Source organism: Zosterops lateralis, assembly GCF_965231275.1.
Source record: "Zosterops lateralis genome assembly, chromosome: 4".
In the NCBI taxonomy this organism is placed as follows: Eukaryota; Metazoa; Chordata; class Aves; order Passeriformes; family Zosteropidae; genus Zosterops; species Zosterops lateralis.
In genome coordinates this window covers 411,486-438,629 of record NC_139765.1, presented here as the reverse complement: position 1 = coordinate 438,629, position 27,144 = coordinate 411,486, and the positions used below count along the sequence as shown (strand labels likewise).

The following is a 27,144-nucleotide window of genomic DNA, read 5'->3' as shown; positions in this document are numbered from 1 at the left end:
CCTTTAGAAGCTTTTGACATAAAATACTTGTCTTACATTCAGGATAAATCTCAGCATTACAAAATACTTTTCTGACCAAACATAATTGATTGCAGACCTCTAAGCAGCAGTGACTATCATTTGCTTTTGTCTTAGGATAAATTGCTTCCCTGGCAAATACCCCAACAAAGCAAGCCATAAACTTCTTTCCAGAAGCTTTTGCACTTTGTGGTACAATGGATTAAATGATGACAGAGAAACATCCCTTTTGGGATTCATAAAAACAGTTTTCAACTGTTGGCTTCTATACTCATCTCTTTTTGAAAAAGGCTGTAAATTGAGTATTCATGTTAAGAAGGCAGAAACAATCCTTACCACTTGTGCCTGTGGTGATCCATGGGTACAAAAAGTAGTGTTCAAATATCTTATACTTTTGTGTCTTAAGCTGTTGCATGTTACATGTTTTTTATTTCCTTTATCCTCCCTTTTATAGGTTTTCAGGACCAATCAGTGTGCTGGCGAGTTTGTTGTGACCTTTCCTCGTGCCTATCACTCTGGATTTAACCAGGGATATAACTTTGCTGAAGCTGTGAACTTCTGCACTGCTGACTGGGTCTGTTCTTCTGTATATATTTGCTATGTGACCTCTGCAAGTGGTGTGTTAGTAACTTAACTACCTGAACAGTCTTTTCAGTTAAATAGTGTATTTTATGTTTATAGAAACTGAGGGAAGTTTCTATTATACAAACTAATTTTGGGGAGCATGTAATTTTAGTCAACTTCAAACTGAAACTTTGGGCACATGTTCTTCCTCTTTAAGTGTTGGTTAACCAAAAAGTGACATCTCACGGTATCTTTAGCTAGTAATTCTGTGATGCCACTTTCTGAATTTGCTATAAGTCTCCTGTCTTGAAGTACTGTTGTCATTTGAATGTTGGAGGTAGGCTTATGACAGTCTTTGTTCCTCCTTTGTGCCTTTTAATCATATTAGTGCTGTTGTAATGTCTGTGCCACATCAGTGCATAGCTCATGTGGATTGTTCAGGAAATTGTCAAAGGAGTGTTCTGTTACTATCCAGGGTTTACAGTTGGAAATTAAGCTCTCATCTCTAGTTTATCTCTAGCTTCATTTTTTAAACTATGAATGGAAATTTTAGCCCTTTTTCAAAGACTACTGTTTATTTATCAGAAAAATTGTCTGCAGGACTTGCAGCTTGTCAGGCCTCCTTTTTTTCCTCCAGTGCTCATGATGTAATATGTGTGTAGCCTCTGTGAAAAACTGCTTAACTTGCACCAGCCATGTGAAATTTCCTTTGCTTATGTAAAATGCAACCAGAAATATGTGTGGCAAATTCATTCAGCATCCTTTTGCTTTAAAAGGCATAAAAGGAGTGATACCAGTTTTGGTTCACTCTAAGAATCTTATGTTAAGTGTCCCTGTCCAAGCATTGTAATATCCAGAGGGGAATGTATTCACCTTAGTGTAGACCAGATGACTCCTCTTTGGCACCAGTTTCTTGCCACTGGAAGTAAAAAGAGCTTGGGACAGCTCTTAAACTCCTGTCTTTAAGTTAGTTGTGTAAGATTATGGAAGATGCCCCTTCATAGCTTTGAGACCCTGTTTGTCCTCATCTGTAACATGGTTTAATGTTGTTATAATTCTCTCTGTCCCATCAAATACAGCTGTTAGTCTCAGTGTTTTCCCAGTTTTTGTCAAAGGTAGGAAAATGGGAGCTAAGGGATGAGTTTTTCCCTGGGTGATGGTGGTGTGTTTTCTGCAGCTGCCCATCGGGCGTCAGTGCGTGAGTCACTACCGGAGGCTGGGCCGTCACTGTGTGTTCTCCCACGAGGAGCTGATCTTCAAGATGGCTGCAGATCCAGAGTGCTTGGACGTGGGGCTGGCTGCCATGGTCTGCAAGGAGATGACTCTGCTGATAGAGGAGGAGACACGGCTGAGGGAGTCTGTTGTGCAGATGGTGAGGAAGAAGAGACGACCCTTTGCTTGCAAAAGAAACTTTTGCTTCCCGCTTCCCCTGCTTGCATTAGAATTTCTGAGCAAGTGTCTAATTCTTTTTGTCAGGGGGTGTTGATGTCTGAAGAAGAGGTGTTTGAGCTGGTTCCAGATGATGAACGTCAGTGTACAGCTTGCAGAACCACGTGCTTCTTGTCAGCCCTGACGTGTTCCTGTAACCCCGAGCGCCTGGTGTGCTTATACCACCCCTCTGATTTGTGTCCCTGCCCCATGCAGAAAAAGTGTCTAAGGTACACAGGATATTTTTTCTCCCTACTTTTCTTCAATATCTAATAGTTTGCTGTAGCCCAGTGGCCAAATATATTTGGTCACACTTTTTCCCTCTTCTATTTAAGGAGTATTTTTATCCTGTTTGTTTCTTGGTTCCTAAGCAAACGAGTATTGTACACATACTGTTTTTCTGGCCATGCTGGAAAAACTCAACATTACCAATACTTTGACATGGGCATTAATACTTTTTCTGTCTTTTTTTCCATTCCTTCAGGTACCGCTATCCACTGGAAGATCTTCCTTCTTTGCTGTATGGAGTGAAAGTGAGAGCGCAGTCTTACGACACTTGGGTCAGTAGAGTTACAGAGGCTCTGTCTGCCAACCTCAACCACAAGAAAGGTCAGACTTCTGTCATTCGTAATAGGATGTCCTGAAACTCCTGCATGTGTTCTGTGCTGCCATTTAATGAGAGAAATACCATCTTTTATGTATTGAAAAAAAGAAATAATGCAAGAGTGTAATGCAGATTAGCATTTTGCATTTCAAATGGAACATCCCTGTTGGAACCTTGATTGGAGGCCATTGAAGCAATCTAAAATCTTTTTTTTTTTTTTAAATTGCATACAAACTATTTATGTGCTCTTATTACAGATGTGATTGAGTTGAGAGTGATGTTGGAGGATGCTGAAGACAGGAAATACCCAGAGAATGATCTTTTCCGCAGGCTCCGAGATGCTGTGAAAGAAGCAGAAACCTGTGCTTCAGTAGCACAGCTGCTTCTGAGCAAAAAGCAAAAACACAGGTAGGACAGGCAGTTTTTCAATGCTTTCCATCTGCCTCTTTGTTACTTTGTTAGACATGGAAGAGTTAAAGAGCCTGAGGCCTTACTGTGTGCAAGCTTCTCTGTGTTTCCTTTCCTTAGTGCTGTGACTCACTGAGAGGTGGGCAGGGGTGGAGGCAGATACTGTGGCACAAGGGGCCAAAAGGTGACTTAGTTGCAGTGTGATAAACATTCTGCTTTCAGCTGAATTATGTACTGAAATATGAAATCCTTTGGAGAAGCTGTGTGTGATTGCTGATGAAGTATTTCACTGAACGTGTGGGAGAGTTGTAGGGAAAGACAGCTGGAGGTAAAAATGTAATGAGAGTAAGCTTTGACTTTGAGTGTTAGTGACAAAAGGATCTGGGGGAGCACAGCAGTGCAGAGAGCAAAACCAGTCCATAGTTTGAGCCAGTCTGTTCCATTTTGGGAAGGCCTGTGGGAGGCAGTGATGTGGCTGACAAGTAGTGCCTCGCCTCAGTGACTTGGGGCAGTGTAACTCCCTTGGTTCTCTGTGTTGCCTGCCTCGCCTGTGGCTGCCTCAGCCTTTCTCTGTCTCCTGCAGGCTTTGCCTCTGCAGTCTGCTGGATGTGTTCCTTGTTCTGCTCTCATGAGCTTTCAGGAGCATGTTCTTCCTTCTATCCCGTATGTTTTGTGCTCTGAATAAAAGTCCCATAGAAAATAGCTCAATGAAGTGACTGCCTCCATATTTTGTAATTCTTGTGGCAGCAGTTGTACAGTAAATTTATGTAGCTTGCAGTTCCTCTGATAAGGTTTGGTTTTTTAGTTGGTTGTATTTCTTGCATGTATGGTTTTTGTGTATTACTTAAGACATTTTGACAGAGTAAAAAGTAAATACCTTGTTAATTATAATGCCCAACTTTGCTACACAGAACATAATGCATATATCATATTTGCTTGAATTTGAGCACTAAAATGTTAGTTGTACCACAGATCCAAGTGTAGCAATCTATTCTAACTGGAAAGCTGTTATGTTACACAGTAAAGAAGCATTTTTTCTGTATTTGGAGGATAAAGAAGGCTCTCCTGTTTGTTTTTTTTGCTTGTAGGACCCACTGCATGGCAGACTGCATGTCAGTCAACTTCCTGAGCTGCCCAAAGCAGACTTTATGGGGCTATCTTCTTCTATTTGTAACAAACTCATTTTGAAATTCACTTAGACAGTTGTATCTCTGAAGGGCAGGGTAAATGATCCTGAAGAGGCTTAGGGGGATTGTGTTAAATTTTGTTTGCAGGATTTTGGGATTCTTGTTCAGCTTAAGTTGTGTCTTTCTTTTTGAGTTCTTAGGTGGTGAAATGGTTTTGGTAGCTCCTCAGTGATCTTGATAGCTGGTTTCTGTCACTGTGACTAAATCCAAGGATCATCATCTTACCTCTCACCTGGTATTTAATTATGCCTGTTTGTACAGCAGGGTGAGCCCAGACAGTGGCAGGACACGGACCAAGCTGACCATGGAGGAGCTGAAGGCGTTTGTGCAGCAGCTCTTCAGCTTGCCCTGTGTCATCAGCCAGGCCCGGCAAGTCAAGGTGAGATTGCATCTGCCCCTCTGATCATGTTGTGCCTTTTCCTTTGTTCTGGTGTTGTGGTAGTATGTTTTTTTAAACAGATAATTTTGCCTGGTGTAGAGGATGAAAAGCTTCTGATGTAAAACTTTGCGTGCACTTTTTCAAGGTGCCTGGTGCAACAGCAGGCATTGTCAGGTGTGGTGGTACAGCTTAAACAAAGATAAAAGATCCCCTTCCCCTGTCACTGTCCAGCACTGTCCACTGTCCAGTTCTAGATCTCTGAACCAGTTAGTCTTATTCCATCATCAGTGCTCTCTGTAGAGGTGAAGTTTTGGCTAAATCCTACCCTGTGCCTTTTCAGGGCAGCAGGGAAGCAGTGCCACATTGTCAGTTACTCCATAAATACATCTCAGCCTTGCTTTCCAGGCTAGAGCCTTCTTAATCTGTATGCATGGCCTGCATTTCCTGCCCTTCATATATATCTTTGCACCTGTCTGGGAATGAATCTAGACTAATAAGTGATGCAGATCATACTGATTCCCCTGGCTGCTATTACCATTTATCATTCTGGCACTCTGCATCATAGCAAGTGTTTTCAGCAGCAGTCTTAATTTGTTTCTCTGTCACTGGTGATGAAATACTAAACAGTATTTCACCTACTAACCAACTTGTAGAAAACTGCTTAAGGAACATCCTTAATAAAGATTTCTTGCCTAGAGAAATGCTTCCTGAGATGTGTGTTAATCACTTATCAACCTGCATGCTCTGCTTGTACACTTTCATGGGTGTTGTATAGTACTAGATAGAGGGCCTAAAATCCTGAACATTACCATGGGTGTTAGCTGCTGCTGCATAGCCAAACATACAGTTTAAAATAAGTTAGGTTTTTTTTTTTTTTTTAGAAAGCCTCTTTTCCACAAGTGTTTTTTAGTGTTTATGTCCTTCATGAATTTTATATAAACTTTTCCATGATAGTTCAGTGTTGATCAGAGAGACTTTATATTGGAATTTCTTACTGTTTTCATAATAATGGCTTTTTTGGCTGAAAACAGTTTCCTTCAGAAAACCACAGGGCTCTAGTGTGCAGGTTTGCCAGGCTTGTTGATGCTGATCTTTGTCCTTCAAAGGTGTTCTTTAACCAGTTTGCCAGCATCTCATAAAGTGGAAAGTGCTTTCTCATCCTCATATGATAGGATGGTTTTACTTCACTTCTTTCCACATAAAAATATGTGGAAAAATACTAAAAATACTTACTAATATTTATTAATGAAGTTTGATCATCGTCTGTTAGGTAGACACGTAAGATTGTTCTCAGAAGGACTTTTTTGTTTTTAATGTATTTAAAACCTGCTTCTAATTAAAATATAATTCATAGATGAGAGGGCTTCAGGCACGGAATTAACTCCTAACAGTTTAAGCTTGTTGTTTTTGTCTGGTATCTTCTCCCAGCTAGTCTGTCTTCCCCTACCCTTCAGCATTAGGGATCTGCTTCTGGTTCAAGTACTCTGCCTGTGCATGTGCATGTTCTTGAAGCCTCAGCATAATCACTAGTCAATAAATAAATATTGTCATTTTGCTGATTACAAACTGTAGTCTTTTAGTTTCTGAATGAAGTCAGATAATGATCATTTATGCCTAAGCACTCACTAGCTTTTAGCATGGCATTTGAATGCAATTATCCATCATAATGAATAGCAAAATAATTGTCATGTTGGGTGATGAGTATTTTTTAACACAAAAGGCATTATAATTATTAAACTGTAATAATTTACTGTTGCCACTATGAAGCATTCTGAGTATGTTCCCTAAACCAAAATCCTTATAATGTAGATCTTGTTCTTTCTTATAAATGCCTTCTGATTTCCAGACAGTCATGAAAAGCAGCATCAGGCAAAAAGGGCAGTAAGCTAAGGGTTAGGAAATGCAGGGCTTGCTGTCAGAAATAACTGTCTTTTGGTAAGAGACTTGGGGGTGAATCAATTGAGTATGCTGGTTGAATGTCCTTGAATTAATCTCCTGCAGAGATTCTTTCCTGTCTGTTTGCTCTCTTTGATTTTTTTTCATTGCAGTGCTGAAATATGAGGATGAGGAAAACTGCAGCAGTGCAGTTGGATTTCTGTGAAATTGTCTTCTTTAATAAGAGGGTTTTGCATTTTCATTTCTTTCTTTAGTGCAATAAAGCCCTGATACTTATAAGTGGTGGTCCTGCTTTAGAGAATATTACTTTTAAACTTCACCATTGTTATTTTCATGATCCATGGTATTTGTGTTCTCATACATCTCTGGCTTGTTATTTCTCCTCAGTATGTTTTTTTCTGCTGTGTGTTGCTGTCATTGCTGTAATGCCCCTGGCACTATTGAAATGATGACCTGTTTGCAGAAGTCCCTTTTCTCCCCACTATTTTAAAACTAACATTGACTGGGCAGCACTAAATATTCTGTTTTGTTGGGAGCTGTTGTCATTTGCAGTTGTACTATTTTAGGTGCAGAGTTTGATGCAACTAATGTGCCTAGGATATCAAACATTAGGCCTTCAAATAAGTTGGGATGGTCTGTTACTTAATTTCTGTCAGACTTGATGGCTTGTGACAGCTAGCTGGCATTGTGTATAGAGGCTTAGACTGATGTGATGATCACATACAAACTCACAGCTGACTGATCCCTCAGTTGGATTTTCTTTTGGATTCTGTGGGTGGATTTTCCTAACTGATTTGTGCTGTGTGTTACTTCAGAATCTGCTTGATGATGTGGAAGAATTTCACGAGCGTGCTCAGGAAGCCATGATTGATGAGGTCCCAGACTCTTCCAAGCTGCAGGAGTTGATAGACATGGGCTCTGGCCTTTATGTAGAACTTCCTGAACTGCCAAGGTTGAAGCAAGAGCTGCAGCAGGCACGGTGGCTGGATGAGGTGAGGTCCACCCTCTTGGATCCCCAAAGAGTCACCCTGGATGTGATGAAGAAGCTGATTGACTCTGGTGTGGGCTTGGCACCACATCACGCTGTAGAGAAAGCCATGGCTGAGCTGCAGGAGCTGCTCACAGTCTCAGAGAGGTGGGAGGAGAAGGCCAAGGTCTGCCTGCAGGCCAGGTGAGTGTTCCTTTCCAAACTGTTCGTAGAGGTCACACACTTGTGTGTTTCTCATCCTCTTCTGAGAAGTGCAGTGAAAAGCTGGGTCTTTGAAGCTGTAGCTACCTTTCTTATTTTGTTGGTGGTTTTTCTTTTTTTTTACCTCCCAGCAGTTAGATTTTTCAAGAGTTGGATGTGAGATGGATGAATTGCAGAAGTGTTGATTCCCTATCACGTTGCACAGTGGCAGGAGGCTGAAGCTGTGGGTGTTGCTGCTGTATTTGCTATTGATTCCCCTCAGCAAAGAGCCCTGACTATGCTATCAACACAAGACAGCTTCCTTGGTGTTCTGGGGTTGTGATGCTGTGCCCCTTTGAGCTTGATTGTGCCAAGCCCATCAGCTTTCTCACCTCCTGTTATTTGTAGCACCCTCCAAGCATAGAACCCTGGTATCCTACACTGCAGTGTAGTGATGAAGCTGCTTCACCAGCCTGTCAAATTTATGGCTTTAGATGACTGGCATTATGAGAGAAGGCTGGAATTGGGTTTTTCTTGCTCTAGACCACGCCAAAGTATGATGGCTCTGGAGGGCATCGTGAATGAAGCCAAGAACATCCCTGCTTACCTGCCCAATGTGCTGGCACTGAAGGAAGCCCTGCAGCGAGCCAGAGACTGGACAGCCAAGGTGGAGGCCATCCAGGTAGGCTTCCAGCAGGGACTGGAGTCTTCTGCTTGCACTCTTTTATTTAGATGTGTCCTTTATTCCTAGCACCTCTCCTCACAAAGGTGGCCTGAAGAGAAGCCTTGCTGTGGCTCTCAAATGTGCTCACCAGAGCTTGTGTACTTGATTTTCTTTTTGTGCATTTGTTTCCCTGCTGGCTATTCAGTTTCCCTTCCTTTTATGCATTTCAGAGTGGATGTAAAAGCTAACAAATTCATTATGATACGGTATTTGGTTTTGGAACTGTTCACCATGCTGTCACTGAAAATATTTAGCTGCAGCAGAGGATGCTCTCAGGTTTCCAGTTTTGGATCTGGCTGTAGAAATTTTTGTTTTGTCTTTTGTTTTCTCCTTAAGATATTGTAAGATTTAATGGCACTGGTGGCCAGAATTCAGTAACCTCCCCTTTCACTGGTCTACTCACATAACTTGATCCAGAGTTCTGTGATATTTCTGGGTGCTGATTGCCAAACTAGAACTGCTTGTCTTATACCAGGTACTTGGTGGGAGTTCAAGTGAGGATCCCAGTTGATTTCACATCAGCCCCTATGCAACTCCTGCTGTTAAACAGACAGCATTTAGATAACTGGGAATGGAATGTTGTGCTACTCCATAAGCCAGCTGGCCATGTCAAAATGACTGTTAAAATAAAAGCTATATGAGAGAATTGTTTAGAATAACAGTGGATTGAAACACTGCCCTCCTTTCCTTTCCTATGGAACTCTATTTTAGACAATAACAAAATAGCGTACGGCTGGAAATTAGGCTGGCAGCTGATACAAGGATGGAATTGTCGGCTCAAAAAAATCTGTTTCCCCCCCAGAACGGGAGCAACTACGCGTACCTGGAGCAGCTGGAGAGCCTGTCGGCCAAGGGCCGGCCCATCCCGGTGCGCCTGGAGGCGCTGCCCCAGCTGGAGTCCCAGGTGGCCGCTGCCCGCGCCTGGAGGGAGCGCACCGGGAGGACCTTCCTCAAGAAGAACTCCAGCTACAGCCTGCTGCAGGTGAGCAGCACACTCTGCCCTGCCACAGGGCACACTGCCCCGGCAGAAATTGGTCCTGGTGGCCTTCACCTGTCTGGTTCTGTTACACCAGGTTAAGTTACACCGTCACCTTTCAGAATAGAATGTAATTCTGTTCTCAGGTCAACAGCATGAAAAAGGCAGAAAGTCTGTTTGGTTAGTCCTGTTTTATTTATAGGCAACCTCATCTCTTACTTTCAAAGTAAGAGATCTTCTCTTCTAAGAGTGAGAGAAGGAAGTTTGAAGGAAGAGGAAAAGTAAAGCTTTTTTTTTGTCATTGAAGAAATATAGACCTGAAATGGACACAGACCTGTCTCAAATTGATAAATGGTTTCACTTGCTTCACTATTTAAATGCTAAGAAAATAGATGTTTTATAAACTGTTTAAGAAAAATTAGTCAGCTACTGTTTATTTCACTTCAGTGGATGTAGTGACTGTCCTTGTTTTAATAAAAATCAATCATGTGTTTGAAGATCTGTCATATCTACTTGAGAGGCTTCCCTTTTCTAAGGAAAACAGTTCCAGTTCAACTGCATTCTCAGGGGCTCTATTTTTCATTCTCTTACATTGTTAATTCTCTGCAGTTTGTCTTCACTTTTAGTGAGATTCCAAATCCAGACATAATCCCCCCTCTCTGATTCCCTAGTGCTGTGTGAAGTGCAGTAATTACATCTTGAGTCTCAAAGGGGGTACTGATGTTCAGCACTTTCCAGTGGGATTTTCCCTATTGCAACCTCTTCATGCTAATTTTTGTTCACTTTGTGATACACTCTAGATACAGCTTTTTCTCTATATTCTTCTGCCTTACTCATTATTTAATGTGTTCTAGTCTTGTGTTTTCCTAAATTGCTTTCCTAAAAGCAATTTGAGCTTTCCTATATTGAATTTAATTCGCTAGATTTTATATTAAGTATGCATTCCAACTAGTCATGATGCCTTAAAGCTTTATTCTTGTCCTTGAAAGTGCTTTTCAGCCTCTCATATCATAGCATACTTTTAGGGGTTTTTCAGAAATCAAATTGCTGATGTAAATATGAAATAATTTTTAAGACTTGATTGATGAAGGCCCTTGAAATGAATGTTGAACTATGGATGCCTAACTGCATGTAGTATTTTGGTTAGCTGTATGTGTGATAGTGTAATCTAAATAAATTCTATAATTTAATCAGCAAACACAGTGGCTCAGTTTGACCCGCCATGTTACTGGTTGCTGATTACATTCCAGTTGGATAACTGTGAGATACCTCTATCCTCCTGTGTTTATTCTCCTTTTCCTAGCATTAGCTGGCAGGTACCAAAGGGGTTACATTGCTGGGTAGCTCCTGTTCCCTGGTGACACTGCAGTCACTCCTGGTGGGATGTGCCTTGGCTCTGACAGGGTGAGTTTCCTCCCCTGCAGGTCCTGAGCCCGCGCACCGATATCGGCGTCTACGGCAGCAGCAAGAACCGGCGCAAGAGGGCCAAGGAGCTGATGGAGAAGGAAAAGGAGAAAGATCTGGACTTGGAATCCCTCAGTGAGCTGGAGGATGGGCTGGAGGAGGCCAGGGATGCTGCAGCTGTGGTAAGGAGCAAGGAAAGGTGGTGTGTCTCCTGATGTGTGGACTGAAATTATATCTAATCTGTAGAAATTCCAGGGAAGAACTGATAAATGAATTTCATTGAAAAACATACCGCATAATATGGTGTTTGACACAAGAATGTAGTTCAACTTGAATTGCAATGAAAGTAGAGGGAAGCACAGTTCAGAGTATAACTGCTGGTATTTAATACCACTGGGTATGTGTAAGACTTAAATGCTCTTGGGTTAATATCTGTGGCTGCTCATCTAATATTAACAATTTTTGAAATCATGAAGTAGTGAAGTGCTGCTCTGCCTTAACCAGGACCAGCACATATTTGGTTAGGTCAGTTTTGTGATGAGCCTGCAAATGGTCATGGATACTGGGCTATAGGGAATGTTCTGTTTGGTTCCTCCTTTTTGGGAGATATTCATGCTGCTTATCAGAAGAATTTGCTGTCATCTGGCTGCCGTTTCTTTGGGAACAAAGCAAAAATATGCAGGACCATTAATATAGCTTATGCACAATGTATTTTACTGTAGTATGCTTGGTTATAGTTACCTGAATGGAAACATTAAGGAAGTGCAAGTTGCTTCAGAAGAGGTGTGGTCACTCAGATGCTTCTGAAACAATGCTCAGCTCCATTGTCTTGGTAAACAGATGAACGGAACAGATTCTGATATCTTCTCTGGAGTCAAAACCTGTTCTTCTAGTGGCCTTATATTTTGAACTTCAGAAACTTTGTAGATGTTGAGAAGGTTATCTAAAGTCTACATAGTATCTCTATCAGAAGGACTCTAGGGAGTGATGAGCAACTGAGGAGGAGGTATCTTAGGTATAAGTTTTAATTAGATCACATAGTTTCTAAATTTTGGGCTAGTTTAGATGTGTTGACCTGTTTGAGTTGGCTGTTTCTTTCCTTTTCCTGTGTTGCTAATAAAATGAAATCTCTCTTAACTGCGGAGGTCATGGCATGTTTTTGTCCTTGCTGGGCAGGTGGCTGTGTTCAAGGAGCGGGAGCAGAAGGAAATTGAAGCCATGCACGCTCTCAGGGCAGCCAACCTGGCCAAGATGACCATGGTGGACCGGATCGAGGAGGTGAAGTTCTGCATCTGCCGCAAGACGGCCAGCGGATTCATGCTGCAGTGCGAGCTGTGCAAGGACTGGTTCCACAGCGGCTGCGTGCCCCTGCCCAAGAGCAGCTCCCAGAAGAAGGGCTCCAGCTGGCAGGCCAAGGAGGTGAAGTTCCTGTGTCCCCTGTGCCAGCGCTCCCGCCGGCCGCGCCTGGAGACCATCCTGTCGCTGCTGGTGTCGCTGCAGAAGCTGCCGGTGCGGCTGCCCGAGGGCGAGGCCCTGCAGTGCCTGACGGAGCGCGCCATGAGCTGGCAGGACCGCGCGCGCCAGGCCCTGGCCACCGACGAGCTCTCCTCCGCCCTGGCCAAGCTCTCCGTGCTCAGCCAGCGCATGGTGGAGCAGGCGGCGCGTGAGAAGACCGAGAAGATCATCAGTGCAGAGCTGCAGAAGGCAGCGGCTAACCCCGACCTGCAGGTAGGGACGGGAATCGTTTGCTTTGCCCTGTGCTTGCCCTAATTGAATGTGTCAAAATGCCTTGTTTTTCTTGGAGAAGTCTGAGGGAAAGGGGAGGGCAGTGAAAAGCTGGGCCCTTCGCATGATAAAACTCCGTACTTAATTCAGTGCTCTGCAGGTTTTCGCTGGCTTCTGTTGAGTACATTGCTGCTCAAGGCCTGTTGCTCTGTACTCCTGTCAATAGCAACTGCTGAAGGTGCGTGTAAGAAACATCAGGTCAGCTGTAACAGCTGGGTACAGGCCTCAAGATGTGTAAGACAGTTGCTGCTTTGGTGTCCAAATTCCATTTTCCTCTTGATAGAATCCAAGGTCTCAGTATTTATAATTTCTCTTGGATTGTCATTCCCAGGCATTTGGTGTCATGTTAGTATATTTCACTGAGGAATGTAGTCAAACACTGATAATTCCATAGCTGACCACTTCACCTTGAGAGTGAGGTCAGGTCATGCTGTGGTGAAGAAGCTATAATTTATAGCACTGGAAAGCAGTATCTAGATCTTTCTAGTCACTATTATTAAAAAACAGGTAACCAGAATCTAATGAAACATTTTACTTGGATATTTCCCTGTCTTTTTTCACACTTTGCTGTAACTGGAATCTTTTGTGGTGTCCAGGCAGGTATCCTCAGGCTAGAAGAGCCACTGTTTTCTTTGTTAATAAGTCTTTAGGTTTTTACAGATTTTTCCTGGAAATTTCATTGCTTCACTTCCATATTCCCTTGTTTTTTAGGGACACTTGACAAGTTTCCAGCAGTCAGCCTTTAACAGAGTGATAGGGAGTGTGTCCTCATCCCCACGGCAGACTTTGGATTATGATGATGAAGAGACAGACTCTGATGAAGACATCAGGGAGACATATGGCTATGACATAAAGGTGAGTAATCCAGAGTGGTTTGTTTGCATGGAATTAATACAGAACACCTGCCTTTTATTAATCCATTTTTTTCAGAATATTTATTGGAAGCAGGTGTTTTCTGGATTCAGATATTGCATGTTTTCTGTGGGTCTTTTTCAGGACAATGCCAGTGTAAAATCTTCCAGCAGCTTGGAGCCCAATTTGTTTTGTGATGAGGAAATCCCCATTAAATCAGAGGAGGTGGTGACACACATGTGGACTGCTCCCTCCTTCTGTGCTGAACATGCCTATTCCTCTGCTTCTAAAAGCTGCTCTCAAGGTACTTGCTTTTGTATACATTGAGATAAAATTCAGTAGATAACCAGGATGAGAGTCAGTGAGGAGTGGAACTGCTCTGTTGTCCAGGATATGTTGTCTGGAGGAACTTATAGCAGAGTTGCACTGCAGTTAGTTTCCTGATATTTGACATATAAACCTGGCCAATGTGTTTTGGTTGTTACTGTTTCCCACCTTAAAATGTTGTAAAAATACATAATTTCTTTTGGTTTTGATCTCTTCCTTTTATCTTTATGTGGCTTTGCCTGGGGAGGTTTAGATTGGATGTTAGGGAAGATTTCTTCCCTGGAAGGGTGGTCAGGCATGGGAGCAGGCTGCCTGGGGAAAGTGGTGGAATCACTGTCCCTGAAGTGTTCAGAAGACAGGTGGGTGTGGCACTTGGGGACATGGTTTAGTGGTGGGCTTGGCACAGCTGGATAGCGTTAGGGGTGTTTTCCAGCCTTAAGGATTGTGTGTCTTGTCTCCTGTGTGAAAGGTTCCAGCACTCCGAGGAAACAGCCTCGCAAGAGCCCGCTGGTGCCGCGCAGTCTGGAGCCCCCCGTGCTGGAGCTGTCACCTGGAGCTAAAGCTCAGCTGGAAGATCTGATGATGGTGGGAGATCTGCTCGAGGTGTCTCTGGATGAAACTCAGCACATCTGGAGGATTTTGCAGGCCACTCATCCTCCCTCTGAGGACAGGTTTCTTCATGTCATGGAGGTAAGGGAACCCAAAGAAATGTTCTGGTGGGGAGCAAAAAACCCACCACATTCTGTTGATGGATTTTTATAAAGATGATCTTGAATAGTTGAGTTCTCAGTTGCTTGTCATGTTTGGATTTCACCTGGAGAGATAGTAGATTACAAAAAACAACAGAATAAGTGAAATTCAGAAATTCAGTTCTTGATTGCTCATGCTGTAGCACTGTCCACAGTTAACCATATTTAGAACAGTTTTCTCAAGTAGGTCCATGTGCAAACTTAGTTTAGAAGACAACAGGTTAAGGGAGGAAACACTCTTCTTATTATGCCTGAAAACAATCTGCATAACAGTTACAGGAAACATTTAGGAAGATGAAATGTTACACTTAGCTTATATAACATGATACTTGTATGATGCTGAACTTTGTTACTGGGGAGAACACGTTTTGATAAGGCAGACAGTGAGGTTCCTCTTCTTCCTCAAAATAACATAGACATAGCAACTTTTTTATTGATATACTGTGAAGGTGTCCTGATTGCTTTGCCCAGCTGCCAGTGGGTCAGGCAGGTTTATCTGCTGATTCTGAGGTCTAGTCAAAATCACTTACCTACATCGATGCAGAGGGCAAGGGATGTGTGCTGGAAGGGAAGGTCAGCTACTGGGTTGAAGAGCTTCAGTGGAACCCATTTTTTATCATCTGTTAGCTGCATTAGGGGTCAATTTGACCATGTGTACCTATGGATTTTATGATGGCTCGTTGGGTTACTGAGCTGCACAGGAAGAATATAAGATGATGGTTGTTTCTTGGCTTTTTGGTGGTGTACAGTAGTACAAGATGGAAGATTGGATGCTGTGAACAGTGAGGTTAGGTGAACATATTAATTGTTGTCTCATTTTCTGAGTGCCATCCATACACAGTGGGTGAGTTAAAGTGTTGCCAAACTGCATCAGTTAGAGGTGTGGAGTATAAAGCTGCTCCTGCTTCCCAAGGACTGCTGCTTTACCACCTTTCACTCTCAGTACTACCCAAGCTTAATGTTCTTCTAATGTAATATGTTTGGCAAGGAGTTGATTGAAGAGCAGTTTGAATGCCAGCAAAGAACAATTTATAAATAATATGCCGGACTGTTTTATTAATAGATAAGCAGAGCTTTTTTCCAGGGGAGTGGGGTGAGGAGTGTAAAGTGTGTGTACGTTACATTTTCTGGTTAACCTTTATGAATACTTGCTTGACCAGAACTGCTCATTTTGAATCGAATATATTCTATGTCTATTTACATACAAAATAAATAGACTTCTGTGATACAATCTTGAGAGGATTTGGTTTTGGGTGGAGTAGCTATATTAAGTAATGTACAGTAAACAAACTCTTTACTGGCTTGTAGTATGTTCCTAATCTATTAATAATTAAGGTTAAAGCATATAGGTGCATTGACTGAAATCAAGTCAGTCCTGTTTGTACAAAGGACAACACAAGTGAATCTTTCAGGTGTGAATGGGACTCGTCACTGTGAGTTCTACCTGCAGGGACAGACCTGGCCAGTTTTAAGCCCCAGTTGTGATCTGAATCTTATTTCAGAGCTCATGGTGACGCCAGGATATTTACACTGTCTGCCAGTTTGGAAGCCATTCAAATAACGGATGTTGCTTTCTCTTCTTGCTTGAGTTGATGATACATTTTAAGAATTCACCAATTACTCTTCCTTAATCTCCAAAACAGCAGTTGCTTTCTCTCAAAAATAATTACAGGCAAGACTGACCTCGGATGAAAAATAAGCAAGAGCATCTAACAAATGATTAATCTTCTCAAATTCTATTAAAAAACAATGTGAGAAGGGAGTTGTAATTATTGCTTATTTTGCCTTCTTACCCTTGCTGATAATTTACTTTTTCCACTGGGTATTTTTGGCTGATTCTACTTTGACACAGTTGATAACATTTCGGAAGTTTTTATAGTATGGTGAAAATGAAGTTAAGTGCTTTTTTTGTTCAGAATTTGTAACAGTTTGTTGTTGATTAGATTTCTTCATGCCATATCAGGGTAAAGGTAGAGGTAAGTACATTTCTCAGACCTCAGGTTTGCAGGAAATTTGTATTTGAGTAAAATATGTATCTTTTTCTGTGAAGGATGACAGCATGGATGAAAAACCACTGAAAATGAGAGGGAGGGACTCCTCCGAGAGGAAGCGGAAACGAAAACTGGAGAGAGCAGAGCAGTTCTTTGGAGATATGAAGCAAAAATCTAAAGAGCTGAAAAAACTGGAAAAACCCAAGAAGAAGAAGCTAAAACTCACCATGGATAAGACAAAGGAGCTGAACAAGCTGGCAAAGAAACTGGCCAAGGAAGAGGAGCGGAAGAAGAAGCGAGAGAAGGCAGTTGTGGCAAAGGTGGAACTGGCAAAGGAGAGCACAGAGAAGAAAAGAGAGAAGAAGGTTCTGGATATTCCTTCCAAGTATGACTGGTCAGGAGCAGAGGAGTCGGATGATGAGAATGCTGTGTGTGCTGCTCAGAACTGCCAAAGGCCCTGCAAGGACAAAGTGAGTTTCTTCCCCTTAGTTCTGTCCCAGGCAGTTCAGTGCTCAGTCAGAGCCCCCTGCCAGGTAAAGTTTAACTTGAGCAGCTTGAGAAACCAAAGTGGTGTGGTAAGAAATGAGAGAGGATTGAGCTGTACTTGGGTGGGTGCATGGATTTAGCAGATTAAACTGTAGAACTTCCTTATTCTCTTAGGTACTTCAAAACAGAAGATGGGAAATGAGAATCTGGGAAAAGGTGATCTGTTTTGTTTGGGAAGTTTAACTTCTTCGAGCTGTGTAATTCTTTGTTGACTATGTGCAACATGCACTGGCTGATTCAAAGGACTAATTCTTTGACTCAGAAATGTTCCTGTCCTTACTGTGTTTCTGAGCAGGAGTGGGATGTGTGATGTTCCTAAATGAAGTAGATTCTCTGTATCTCTTGCAAACACTCTGTTAACAGTGGTGCTGCAGGCTGAGGGATCTACAGACTTCAGCAGTTCATTTTGGTTGCTGGAGATAAATAATCTATTATTTTAGACCTGGTTGGATTATTACAAAAGAAACTTGATCTGCCTCTCTCTGTGGTACTGCCTGTCATGATTGTCAGCTTTTAACACAGACTGATGATAATTTTTTCAAAACGCTTTTTCTGTACATTTCTGTAGTTTTGTACTTTCAACGGGTGAATGCCATACTTGTCAAAAAAATGGCAGATGCAGGAATGTAATGACTGAAGCTGCAGCTGTTGATGTCCATTAATAATCACTTTGGAAAATGTGTTCAGTAGTTGGCTACAAACTGAAGTAAAATCTGTATAATGATAATGTTTCTTCATTTTATATAGGTTGCCACTATTGTTGTTTTTCTGATAGGCTTTTCCATTCCCCTGTAAATGGAAAGCAGAACTACAGCAGTCACAGTTTTAGAGCTGTACCAGTGGATGCCATTAAAGTGGAGAATCTGTGTTCCTTACCCTGCAAATCTGAGTTTCTGCCCCCTGACTCCAATTAACATGTACTTTTATTCAAGGAATTAGAGAAATCAAATAATTCATTTTTTTCCTTCCTACATTCTAACTCAAATTGTTCTACAGCAAGTTCAGCTCAAAGTTTGTATTGTAGCTTAAATGTTCTGACCCTTAGACTTAGAAAAGCCCTGTTTGATAATGCAGTCTAAGAGGGTGTGTTTGGAGACTCTCACCTATGCTGAAGTAACCATCCCTGAGCATTTTAAATGGGTTTTAGCACACCTCCTTTCATCTGAGGAGAGCTGAGTCATCTTCCTCAGGAGCAGTAGAGTGTTTTTGTGTTGTTGCAGTGTAAGGAGGGTGCAAGAGGGGCAGGGTTTGTTGGAAGAGTTTTTACTAAACTGAAGTAGCTTGTTTAAACAAGCTCTATAGGAGCATTAATTTTGCCCCAGAGCTTTTACATTCCTGGTAGGTCTAACAGAAGGTATTGTCCTCTAAGGACCCTGACTGTGTGTCCCTGTGTGTAACAGGCTGTGTTGCTGTGCTCTGTTGCAGGTGGACTGGGTGCAGTGCGACGGGGGCTGCGACGAGTGGTTCCATCAGGTGTGTGTGGGGGTGTCCCCAGAGATGGCTGAGAACGAGGATTACATCTGCATAAACTGTGCCAAGAAGCCCCTGCAGGGCCCCAGCAGCCCTGCCCACGCCCCCCCTCCGCCCTTCCTGCTCAGCTACAAACTACCAATGGAAGACCTCAAGGAGACGAGTTAGCAGTGCCCAGAGCTTGTTGGGACATGGACCACTGGAACCCTCGAGCAGGAGAGGGTTTGAAGCCGATGTAGCCCTGAGCTTCTCTTGCAAGGATGTACAGACGTGCAGGGGTTGGCCCGTCCCTGCCAGCGGCTCCCTGGGACAGGAGAGTGCCAGGGCACAGTGACAGCGGCTCATCTATGCACACACCGCCCGGGGGAGCTCACACGGTGTTCTGACATGAGTGCTGCCATCTCGGAGTGTGGCTGTGGCTCTCTAGGACTGAGCAGACTCGAGGCTGTTAGATTAGACCCTTCAGGGTGTTAGAAGTACGTGTTGGCAGTGGAGCTGGCCTGGAGCTGGTGGGCGTAGGCTGGAGCTCTTACACCTGCCGGGTTTCCCTAAGGAGGTGACTGTGGGAGTTATCTTTTGCCTCTCCATGCCAACCCAGTGTGTAGAGCAATGTCTTAGGAGAATGGAATTGCCTCCGTATCCAGGCAGCTAACACTACACTATAAGGGTGGGAGCAAGTGGATGAATTTATTTTAATTTCTCTTTTGTAGCTAAAGGGCAGAGAAGCTCATAATCTCAGAAATCAGCAAAGGTTCTGTTTACCAAAAAAGAAATCCAACTCTACTCCACTAGGCAAAATTTTTTCCTCAGTGGGAAACAACCGATCTTCCTGTCCTGAGGAGGGCCAGAAAGCATTGATAATATTTAGCTAGACCAGAACTTGGGAAGAGCAGAGTGCTTCCCTTTCCACAGGGATGCTCTCTCCTGTTCTAGGCTTTGCTTAGAGTTCTGCACTCCTGCACATTAAAGTCGTGTGGCGCAGGATGGAGCTGGCAAGGAGGTACAGCACCCAGGGCACAGCTTTGAGATCTGTACCCAGGGATGGGAAGGAAAGAAGACAGCCCACTTACCTCAGAGGTTACACTGACATGTGCTTCTGTGAAAAGTTTCACTCACAACTCTTTCCAGTATCACCAGGCTACGGGCATGGCCTCCTGTGATACCAGCAGACAGTCTGCAGATACTGTTCACAGTGCAAACCCCTCCCTGCTGGCTTTGCTGGATGTGTACCCCAGTGTACAGTCAGCAACAGTTCTTGTTTGAAGTTGCCCCTGGCTTTGCCAGAGGACCAGAGGGCTTGGGGTCATCCTGGGTGACAGTTGTTTTAGTAAATCCATTTTTAAAGAAGGACTTGTTTTTACTTTTTTCTAAATGTCTCAGACTACTGACTTGTTCTATAAATAGATTATTTTTCTTTGAGTTTTTTATACTTACCACTGTTAACCAGCAGCACAGACAGAGGTTCACAAAGCGAAAACCTGCCCGTGGGCTTGGGTTTTTTTACTCCATTCCTTCCTTGTAGTACAAGGAATTAGCAGTTACCTTCCCCATTCTAGCTTGACCAGCTGCCTGTGTTTAAATAGGTAAATACATTTCATGTGCTACCTTTGTGTTTGGGTTTGTTCCTGTTAGTGGGGCATCTGGGCCTTAATGACTCCAGTGGATGCTGGCCTTGTGTATGTGAATGTCTGAAGTCAGCCCCTGGGCTGTCTTGTCCCCTCTCCACTCGCTCCCTATTGTGTTTCCATTCTTCTGCAGTTCTAGGAGTGTTGTAAGTAGTGTCCAGTCTTACTAGGAGCTGGATTGGGATTTAAAGAAATATTGACAAAAACAAAAGTGTGCTGTCTTGACTGTTCTGTGTCCCTTCTCTTGTTCCCTAATATTTGGAAATTTATTTATCTGGCAGAATTATCCATCCAAAAAAAAAAAAAAAAAAAAAAAAGACTCAGCTCAGGTAGACAGAACTTTATTGTTTTCTTCTATGTGTGCCTGCTACCTGGGAAGAGGAAAAAGTGCAAAAGAAATAAAATGGAGGGCAGAAGATCCAGAGTCTTGGGAGCTTTGAGTGCAAATTGGACACAGACTTCTAATTCCTGCTCCTTAAAGACTTAATGTGGTGTTAAAAGCAAAAGCAAGCTGTGGTTAAGCATGTGGCTGAACGGGCACCCTAGCAAATTTAAGAGTATTATTTGTTTACTTATTTATAAATGAGTCTATGCTTTAGATAGACATATCCTCTTTTTGCCTCCGATTTTCTTTTTTTTTTCTTCCCAATGTACATTTAGTTTTGGTAAACTGATTTAAACAGTTGTTTCTTTTCCTTCAAGCTTTAACTGATGGTACTACTTAAATGTTTCCCTATATGGAGTGGATAAACTATCTGTCACAGATGTTTAATCGTTCCAGAAGTAGACTAGTACAAGATTTCTTAAAGAATCCCAGTGTTCTGTATTCTTTCCTGACTCCTAGAATTTGTGACACAACAGGTAAACCATGGTGAGCATCTCCTGTTGGCCAGGAGCACATCCTGGTGACCATTCCCGCATTCTCTGTCGCGATGAAGTCGTTGTGTGTGATTTCCATCAACTGGAAAAGAGACCTCTGAGTAAACCTGCACTGCATGTTCCTGTTTCTCTGCGTGGAAGGTGTGCTGGAGAGTGTTGGCATAAAACAAACAGCTCCACAACGCAGCCGTGGGCACTCTGCTTGTAACAAGCACAGAAAAGAGCAAACAACAGAAAGAAATGTGCGAGTCATATGCAAAAGTCACGTTTTTAGTAGCTGTTTTTCATGTAGCCACGTGGAGAGCCTCTGTTCCACCCTTGGAAGGAGGGTTGCCACATTTTTTTCTGGTCACAGATGTCTCGTCTGCTTTTGGATAAGGTGTTCATGAACTGAAGACCATTATTAGCTTTATGTCTTATTGTTTTAAGCTTGTTTTTTAAGAGCATAATTCCTTTCAAAGGATTGCTGATAGTATGAACTTATGAATAAATGTTAACTTTTGGAAAAACCTGTAGTTAGTGGTTGAAAAAACCCAAAGCTACAGCTGTGGTATTGTCTCTAGATCCTAGGAGTTTGGATTTTTATAAAAGCATATGCAGAGAAGCCAGTCAAAGCCAAGATAAAATGTTCTTACAGGTCTGCTGCAGCTGTGGGAAAACTCTCTCATGCTCTGGGGACAAGATCTCACACAAAAAAATACTAGAGAGGTATATGCCTTAATGCTGTAGTCTACAAAGGCTGCTTGCCACTGCTGATGTTATTTCTTTTCATGTGTCTGACACAAAAGGTCAAAGAAATTACCTGAGCTGTTGTGAGGAGCTGAAAATGGCCAGGGTTTGACTAGTATAGCTTGTACAAGCTATGTGTTTTCAGGTTTTTCATGTAGAAAAACAGAGTCTGGAATTTGGCAGCTTTGCTTGCACACAGAGAAATGTCACTGCTGACCTTCAGTACCATTGCCTTTAGGATTTATGCTTTTGACACATCTGTAGCTGAATGCTTGTGCAGCCTGGACCATTGGTAATGAAGACTTAATATTGTTGATATTATGGGAATTATCTGAAGGTCTTGGAACACAGTCACACAGCATAGGGTAACAGGCAGTTGTCTGTTGTATCAGCCACGCTGTGAAACATGCATTGATCTTTTCACTTTTTAGAATTATAGAGTAATTGAGGTTGGGGGGTCATCTGGGTCAACCTCCTGACCAGAGCACTGCTGACTTTAAAAGTAGGTGAAACTTTTCAGGGCTGTGTCTGAGTATTTCCAGGGAGGAGCATTCGATGACTTCTCTGATTTCCCATTTGGTTTTGTAGCATCTTCAGTGCAAAATTCACTTGCTGTAGTGTGCCTGTTGCCAGAGTCTGGCTCCATTTCTCTAATTTTCTGATTTTCTCTAATAATCCATTAGGGAGGTGGAGACTGCAGGTCCTGCAGCCTTGGTTTCCATGCTGAACAAACCCAGCTCAGCCTCCCTGGAGCCATGGCATGAGCTGCAGCCTTCTGACAGTCTTGGTGGTTGGTCAGTGTACTGAGGAGCCCAGCAGCACTGGGTGTGTTACTCCAGATACAGCTTAGGAGTGTTGGATATCTGGGGGAAATAACTTCCTTTAACCTGCTGCTGATACTTTTTGCTGTGCAGCCTCCTGCAGGGCTGGCCTGTATACCTGCAAGTCCTGCTGACTCCTTTCCATTCTTCGCCCCACATCTTCTGGTTTATAGTTTCTCAGATGGGACTTAAACTTTCCATCAGCCCACTACTTCAGCCAGGAAGGATCCAACTGTGAATGGGAGTTCCCTTCTCCCGTGCTTTAGGCTCTGCTGTTCCTCTGCCAGCCTTGTTTAATGTCATCTGAGTGTGCTCTGTGCCACTACCCAGGTGGGTAAGACAGAACACCTGAGGTGCTGCACTTGCAGCTGTCCATCCCCAAGATCTCAAGTTGCTGACTGCTGAAGCCTGAGCACAGAAGTCCACCCCGTTTTTCATTGCCATTGTAGGTTGTCCATCCACTCCCTAAGTGTGTTTTTGCTGTAAGTCAGGGTAAACACCCACTGCTCTCCCCTTGTCTATAGAGTTCATCACAGAAGGCAACCAGATTGGGCTGAGCTTGTAGTGGTGACTGTTAACAGTCACATTATCCCTCATGTGGGTGTGGGTGTTGGTTTGAGGAGGATTGGTTCCATCATCTTTCTCCTCTTCATTGAATGGGCGTGATGTACAGAGGGTTCATCACAGTCTATCAAGAAAATGGTCTACCTATTTTTCCTAGGGGTAGAAGAAGTTTCTTAATATAATTCCTGAAATAACTGTTAAAATTGCTGTAAGAAGTTGAGTGCTGTGGTCTGCTAAAAGCAAGATTTGAGGCTTACTCCAGTTAGATGCCAAGGGAAAGCAGGGAACTCCTTCACATCCTCTCCAGCTGTGGTCACTAAGAATGTGTTTGGTCAGCCTGCCTGAACCAAACAGGAACTCTGCTTGGAGCACCAGGCAGCAGGAGGTGCAATAAATCCAGCCCTTATCAGCATTCCAGGCACGCTGGCTTTGGGAGGGTGATAAATGTGTGCAGCAGCTGGAAACTGCACGGCAAGACATGGAGAGCACTGAGCTTTGTGTCATGGGATGGCACAGCACAAGTCAGTGTTAAATTGTAGGTAAAGGAAATGAAAGGAGCAAAGATTTATTGAAAAGTATTTGTGAGGGGCTGTGCTCAGAATGGCTTTGAAACAGAAGCTGTGCTGCAGTGAATAGTTCTGATCTGAGGTGGGACATTCTGTCTAATTGGAGGGTTTTCAGAGGTCAGTTTTTGGTAGTCTGTGTATCAGCCTCCACACCCCCCAAAAAGGCATTGAAGCCAAGGGCCAGAGGAGCTGCTGTGGGTGTTTATATCTGAGGAGAGCAGCCACCCCTGCACACAGGTCTGGGAGGGTAGTTGGTGTTGCCTTAAACAGGTGTGTGATAGGCCTTCCAGGGCTGCATCCTGGTGCAGGTTGGTCAGCCTGTGCTCAGCTCACCCCCAGGCACTGGGCACAGCTGCTGCTCCACAGGGAAAGGTGTTTGCTGCTCCCCTGGGCTGGGACAGGAGCAGCAGAGCCCACACAAGTCCATGCTGTGCATTTGAGAAACAGCTCAGGCTTTAGTGGGATGTGGGATGAGTACCACACTGTTTATTTCTGTCAGCTAATGATTTAACTTTTCACTTCATACTGGAAATTCAGTTAGTCTAGAGATTGTCGGTGTATAGATAGCACTACATCCCATTGTTTCCTTTCACAGTAGTCTCTTAGGCAGGAGGTAGATACCTTAGCTTTGCCTAGAAACCTTCCTGAGGAGACACTGGCTGCTGAGAACACCTGGTGGAGAGGTGAAATCATTGGCAGCACCCTGCCTGATGCTGAGGGACCAGCCCCAGTGAGAGCGTGGTGCTGCTGCCAGAAGGGGAGGTGTGACCCATTGCCAGGTTTGTATCCTACTGGTGAGCTTTGAACACAGCCCAGGTTCTCCCTTTGGGCCTTACATCTGCCATGGCACTGGTTTCCTCTGGCTTCTGCTACAAAGAGTCTTGGAATGGTCAGACTCTGCAAAGCTTTCAAGGTAAATCAGAATATCAAAGTCCAGTTTCCTTTTTCCCCCAGATCCCAGTTATGGTGAACACCAAAATTAAAAGTTCCACTGGCTCTATGTTTTCAATTATTCCATCAATCTGAACACATCACCATTTTTTTTTTTTTTCCCTGATCACCATGAAAGCTTTGTATTTGAGCTGTGACAGACTTAATGAAACCACATTCCCTGCACTTGTCAGACGGTTGGCAGGCAGTGCCTGACCCTCTGCATTAGCTTGCAGGGATCAGGAATGAAGTGTCCTTGTCAAAAAGAGCAGTGATGCTGTGAGCCTGGCTGGATGGAGGGGAGCAGTTAATGTTCATGGTGGAAATACCTTGTGTTTGGGTGTATTTCTTTGTGTAACCTTTGATCTAGTCAGCCCCCTGAGCATCACTGAATTCGTGGTGGCAAAAGGGTGATGTGGCTTGGAATTTGAGTCAAAGATGGCAAAGAGTGAAGCTGATGAGCAGCAGCAGCCACGTTTTCGTTCTCCCCAAGGGGCTCTCAGGCCACCTTCTCCTCTGAGTGTGTGAGAGTCAACCCAAGCAGACCCAATCCATGTGCCACTGCACCCTCTGTGCCTGGGCACCCCTTCCCTGCTCCCCTGCCTCTCCTCCTCCTGGCTGGAAGGGTTATTGGCTTTCTGCAGGCATCAGCTGCATCTATTCTGAAGCTTAACTTTTTCATCTCTGGCACTCATCAAGACATAAATAAGATTGCCTTAAGTTATCAAAACTGACAAATTACTTTTTTTTTTTTTTTTCTTTGAGGAGAAATGAATAAGCCTGAAAGAGACTCGGTGCCATATGTTGCAACTGACTACAGGAACAGGAATGACTTGTGGACAGGGGATGGAGCCATGGTATGAAGGCTTGTGATTCTTGCTTCGGGCAGAATTCCACCCGCCTGGGGAGCTGAGTGGAGGCTCCAGGTCTTGCTCATGTTGTGTCTGAGCCCCAGCAGGCTGAGAGCCTGTGCAGGGGGTGAGTGCAGGGACCTCAGCAGGGCAGCCAAGGGAGGTTGGAGGAGAAGCCTGGCAGCAGCACAGGTGTCTCTGCTTCCCCCTGCCCTGCCTTGGCTGCTGGTGCCCAGAGGAGCAAAACAAGAGAGAAGCTGCTGCTGCTGGGCAGGGGCCAGGAGCTCTCACTCCCTCCTTGTGCTCAGACCAGGGCTGCCTGCAATGTTTTTGAGAGAGAACATCTCCTGGCAGTGCAAGGATTTTTTTAAAATCTGCCATAATTCTGGGTTTTGGAAGCTGGAAAAACTGAACTCATGTTTTATTTATTTTTGACCATTTTTTGCATGTCCAAGTTTTCACTTTGTCCCCGTTTGCATAGAAAACTACTTTTTTGAGAAACTTCTGAAGACCTCTCACTGTGTCAACAGATTATTGGCTTCATCCCTGAATGGAAATGTTGTGTTGTGAGTAGTTACCAGCCCAGTAGCTGTGAATGAAAAAGTCCCAGAATGGAAACATTGTGTTCTGAGTAGTTACCAGCCCAGTAGTCCTGAATTAAAAAGTATCTTTTTGTTTTTTCTTTACTTTTTAGGGTATTTAAGTTGGTATGAGCAGTTGCTGTGAGATCACTGCTCAAATCTTGCTTGTTTAAAAGCAGATTATGGGTTTTCTGTCAGGTTTCAGTTAAGTGAGTACCTGTCTAACCACTGAGAAAAGTTTTTTCCTTTTTTCTTGCCAGAACATCCCCGTTGCAGGCAGGCAGGGTGCAGGGACATGCAAATCCCTGGCAATGGCTTTGATGTCATTCTTTCTGCAGACAGATGCTTTCAGACTTGTATCTTCACCTCAAAGGAGTAGGATGTGCAGAGGATAAGGAAAGACCCCTGTGGTCCCAATATAGAGCTCCCTTTCTGTCCCTCAGTTTCCCCTGACCTCAGCAATCTGCTCATCCTGTGCCTCTCACTCCTGGGCCACTTCAGCACCACTGCTGGAATGATGATTTCCTTTGGTATGAAAATGTCCTCCAGTTGTTTCCTTGGCTGCAACAACAAACTGGTGGGTTTTAATTGCTTGATGCAACTACCAACTTTCACATCAGGAAGCCCATGACTGGATTTTGGAAGAGCAGTGACTTCTGCCCTCTCCCTAATGTGTGTTCAGGGTTTATTCCCACTGTTACTCTGCAAGGGTTTGTTCAGGTGGCTGGTAAAGTGGGAATAGGAAAGGGGCCTGAGAACTGGTGGTGCCTGATGGAATTGAGGGAAAAGTAGAAGGAGATGCTAAATAAAATTGAAGTTTTCAGGCTCAGGAGTTTTTGTGTGTTACTCAGCTCCTGATCATATTGTGTTTTATTATTTTATAAACACATATGTAGGTATCTATATTTATGTGCTTATAAGGGCATAACCTTGCAGTGCTTTCATTTTGCCCATAAAGAAATGAGGATACTTTTGAATTCTGAGCTGAAAAGGCCCTTTTCCTTGCTCATGGGTGCAAAGGGCCAGTGTTCAATGGGGCAGGGCACTAAGGAGAAGTCAAAGCAGAGGTAAGGTGCAGATCTGCCTCCTGCACTCCTGCTGCACCTGTGCCTGCAATGCTGA

General features: G+C 43.5%; 1 protein-coding gene across 3 annotated transcripts in view; it reads left to right on the top strand.

Moving 5' to 3' along the window:
• Window positions 1-21,466, top strand: part of KDM5A (lysine demethylase 5A) — a 45,190-nt gene extending 23,724 nt beyond the window's left edge. For 2 of the 3 annotated variants that reach the window (XM_083860154.1, XM_083860152.1), the window contains exons 13-28: window positions 473-592; window positions 1,760-1,954; window positions 2,059-2,240; window positions 2,495-2,619; window positions 2,872-3,022; window positions 4,471-4,588; window positions 7,300-7,655; window positions 8,196-8,334; window positions 9,179-9,358; window positions 10,777-10,938; window positions 11,933-12,484; window positions 13,253-13,396; window positions 13,538-13,697; window positions 14,190-14,410; window positions 16,520-16,930; window positions 18,432-21,466. In XM_083860154.1, coding sequence (XP_083716280.1) covers window positions 473-592; window positions 1,760-1,954; window positions 2,059-2,240; window positions 2,495-2,619; window positions 2,872-3,022; window positions 4,471-4,588; window positions 7,300-7,655; window positions 8,196-8,334; window positions 9,179-9,358; window positions 10,777-10,938; window positions 11,933-12,484; window positions 13,253-13,396; window positions 13,538-13,697; window positions 14,190-14,410; window positions 16,520-16,930; window positions 18,432-18,644 — 3,429 coding nt within the window. In that variant the 3' untranslated portion in view covers window positions 18,645-21,466. The remainder of the gene's footprint in view (window positions 1-472; window positions 593-1,759; window positions 1,955-2,058; window positions 2,241-2,494; window positions 2,620-2,871; window positions 3,023-4,470; window positions 4,589-7,299; window positions 7,656-8,195; window positions 8,335-9,178; window positions 9,359-10,776; window positions 10,939-11,932; window positions 12,485-13,252; window positions 13,397-13,537; window positions 13,698-14,189; window positions 14,411-16,519; window positions 16,931-18,431) is intronic. The other variant, XM_083860153.1, reaches the window with a different exon arrangement.
• The last annotated feature ends 5,678 nt before the right edge of the window (window positions 21,467-27,144 follow it).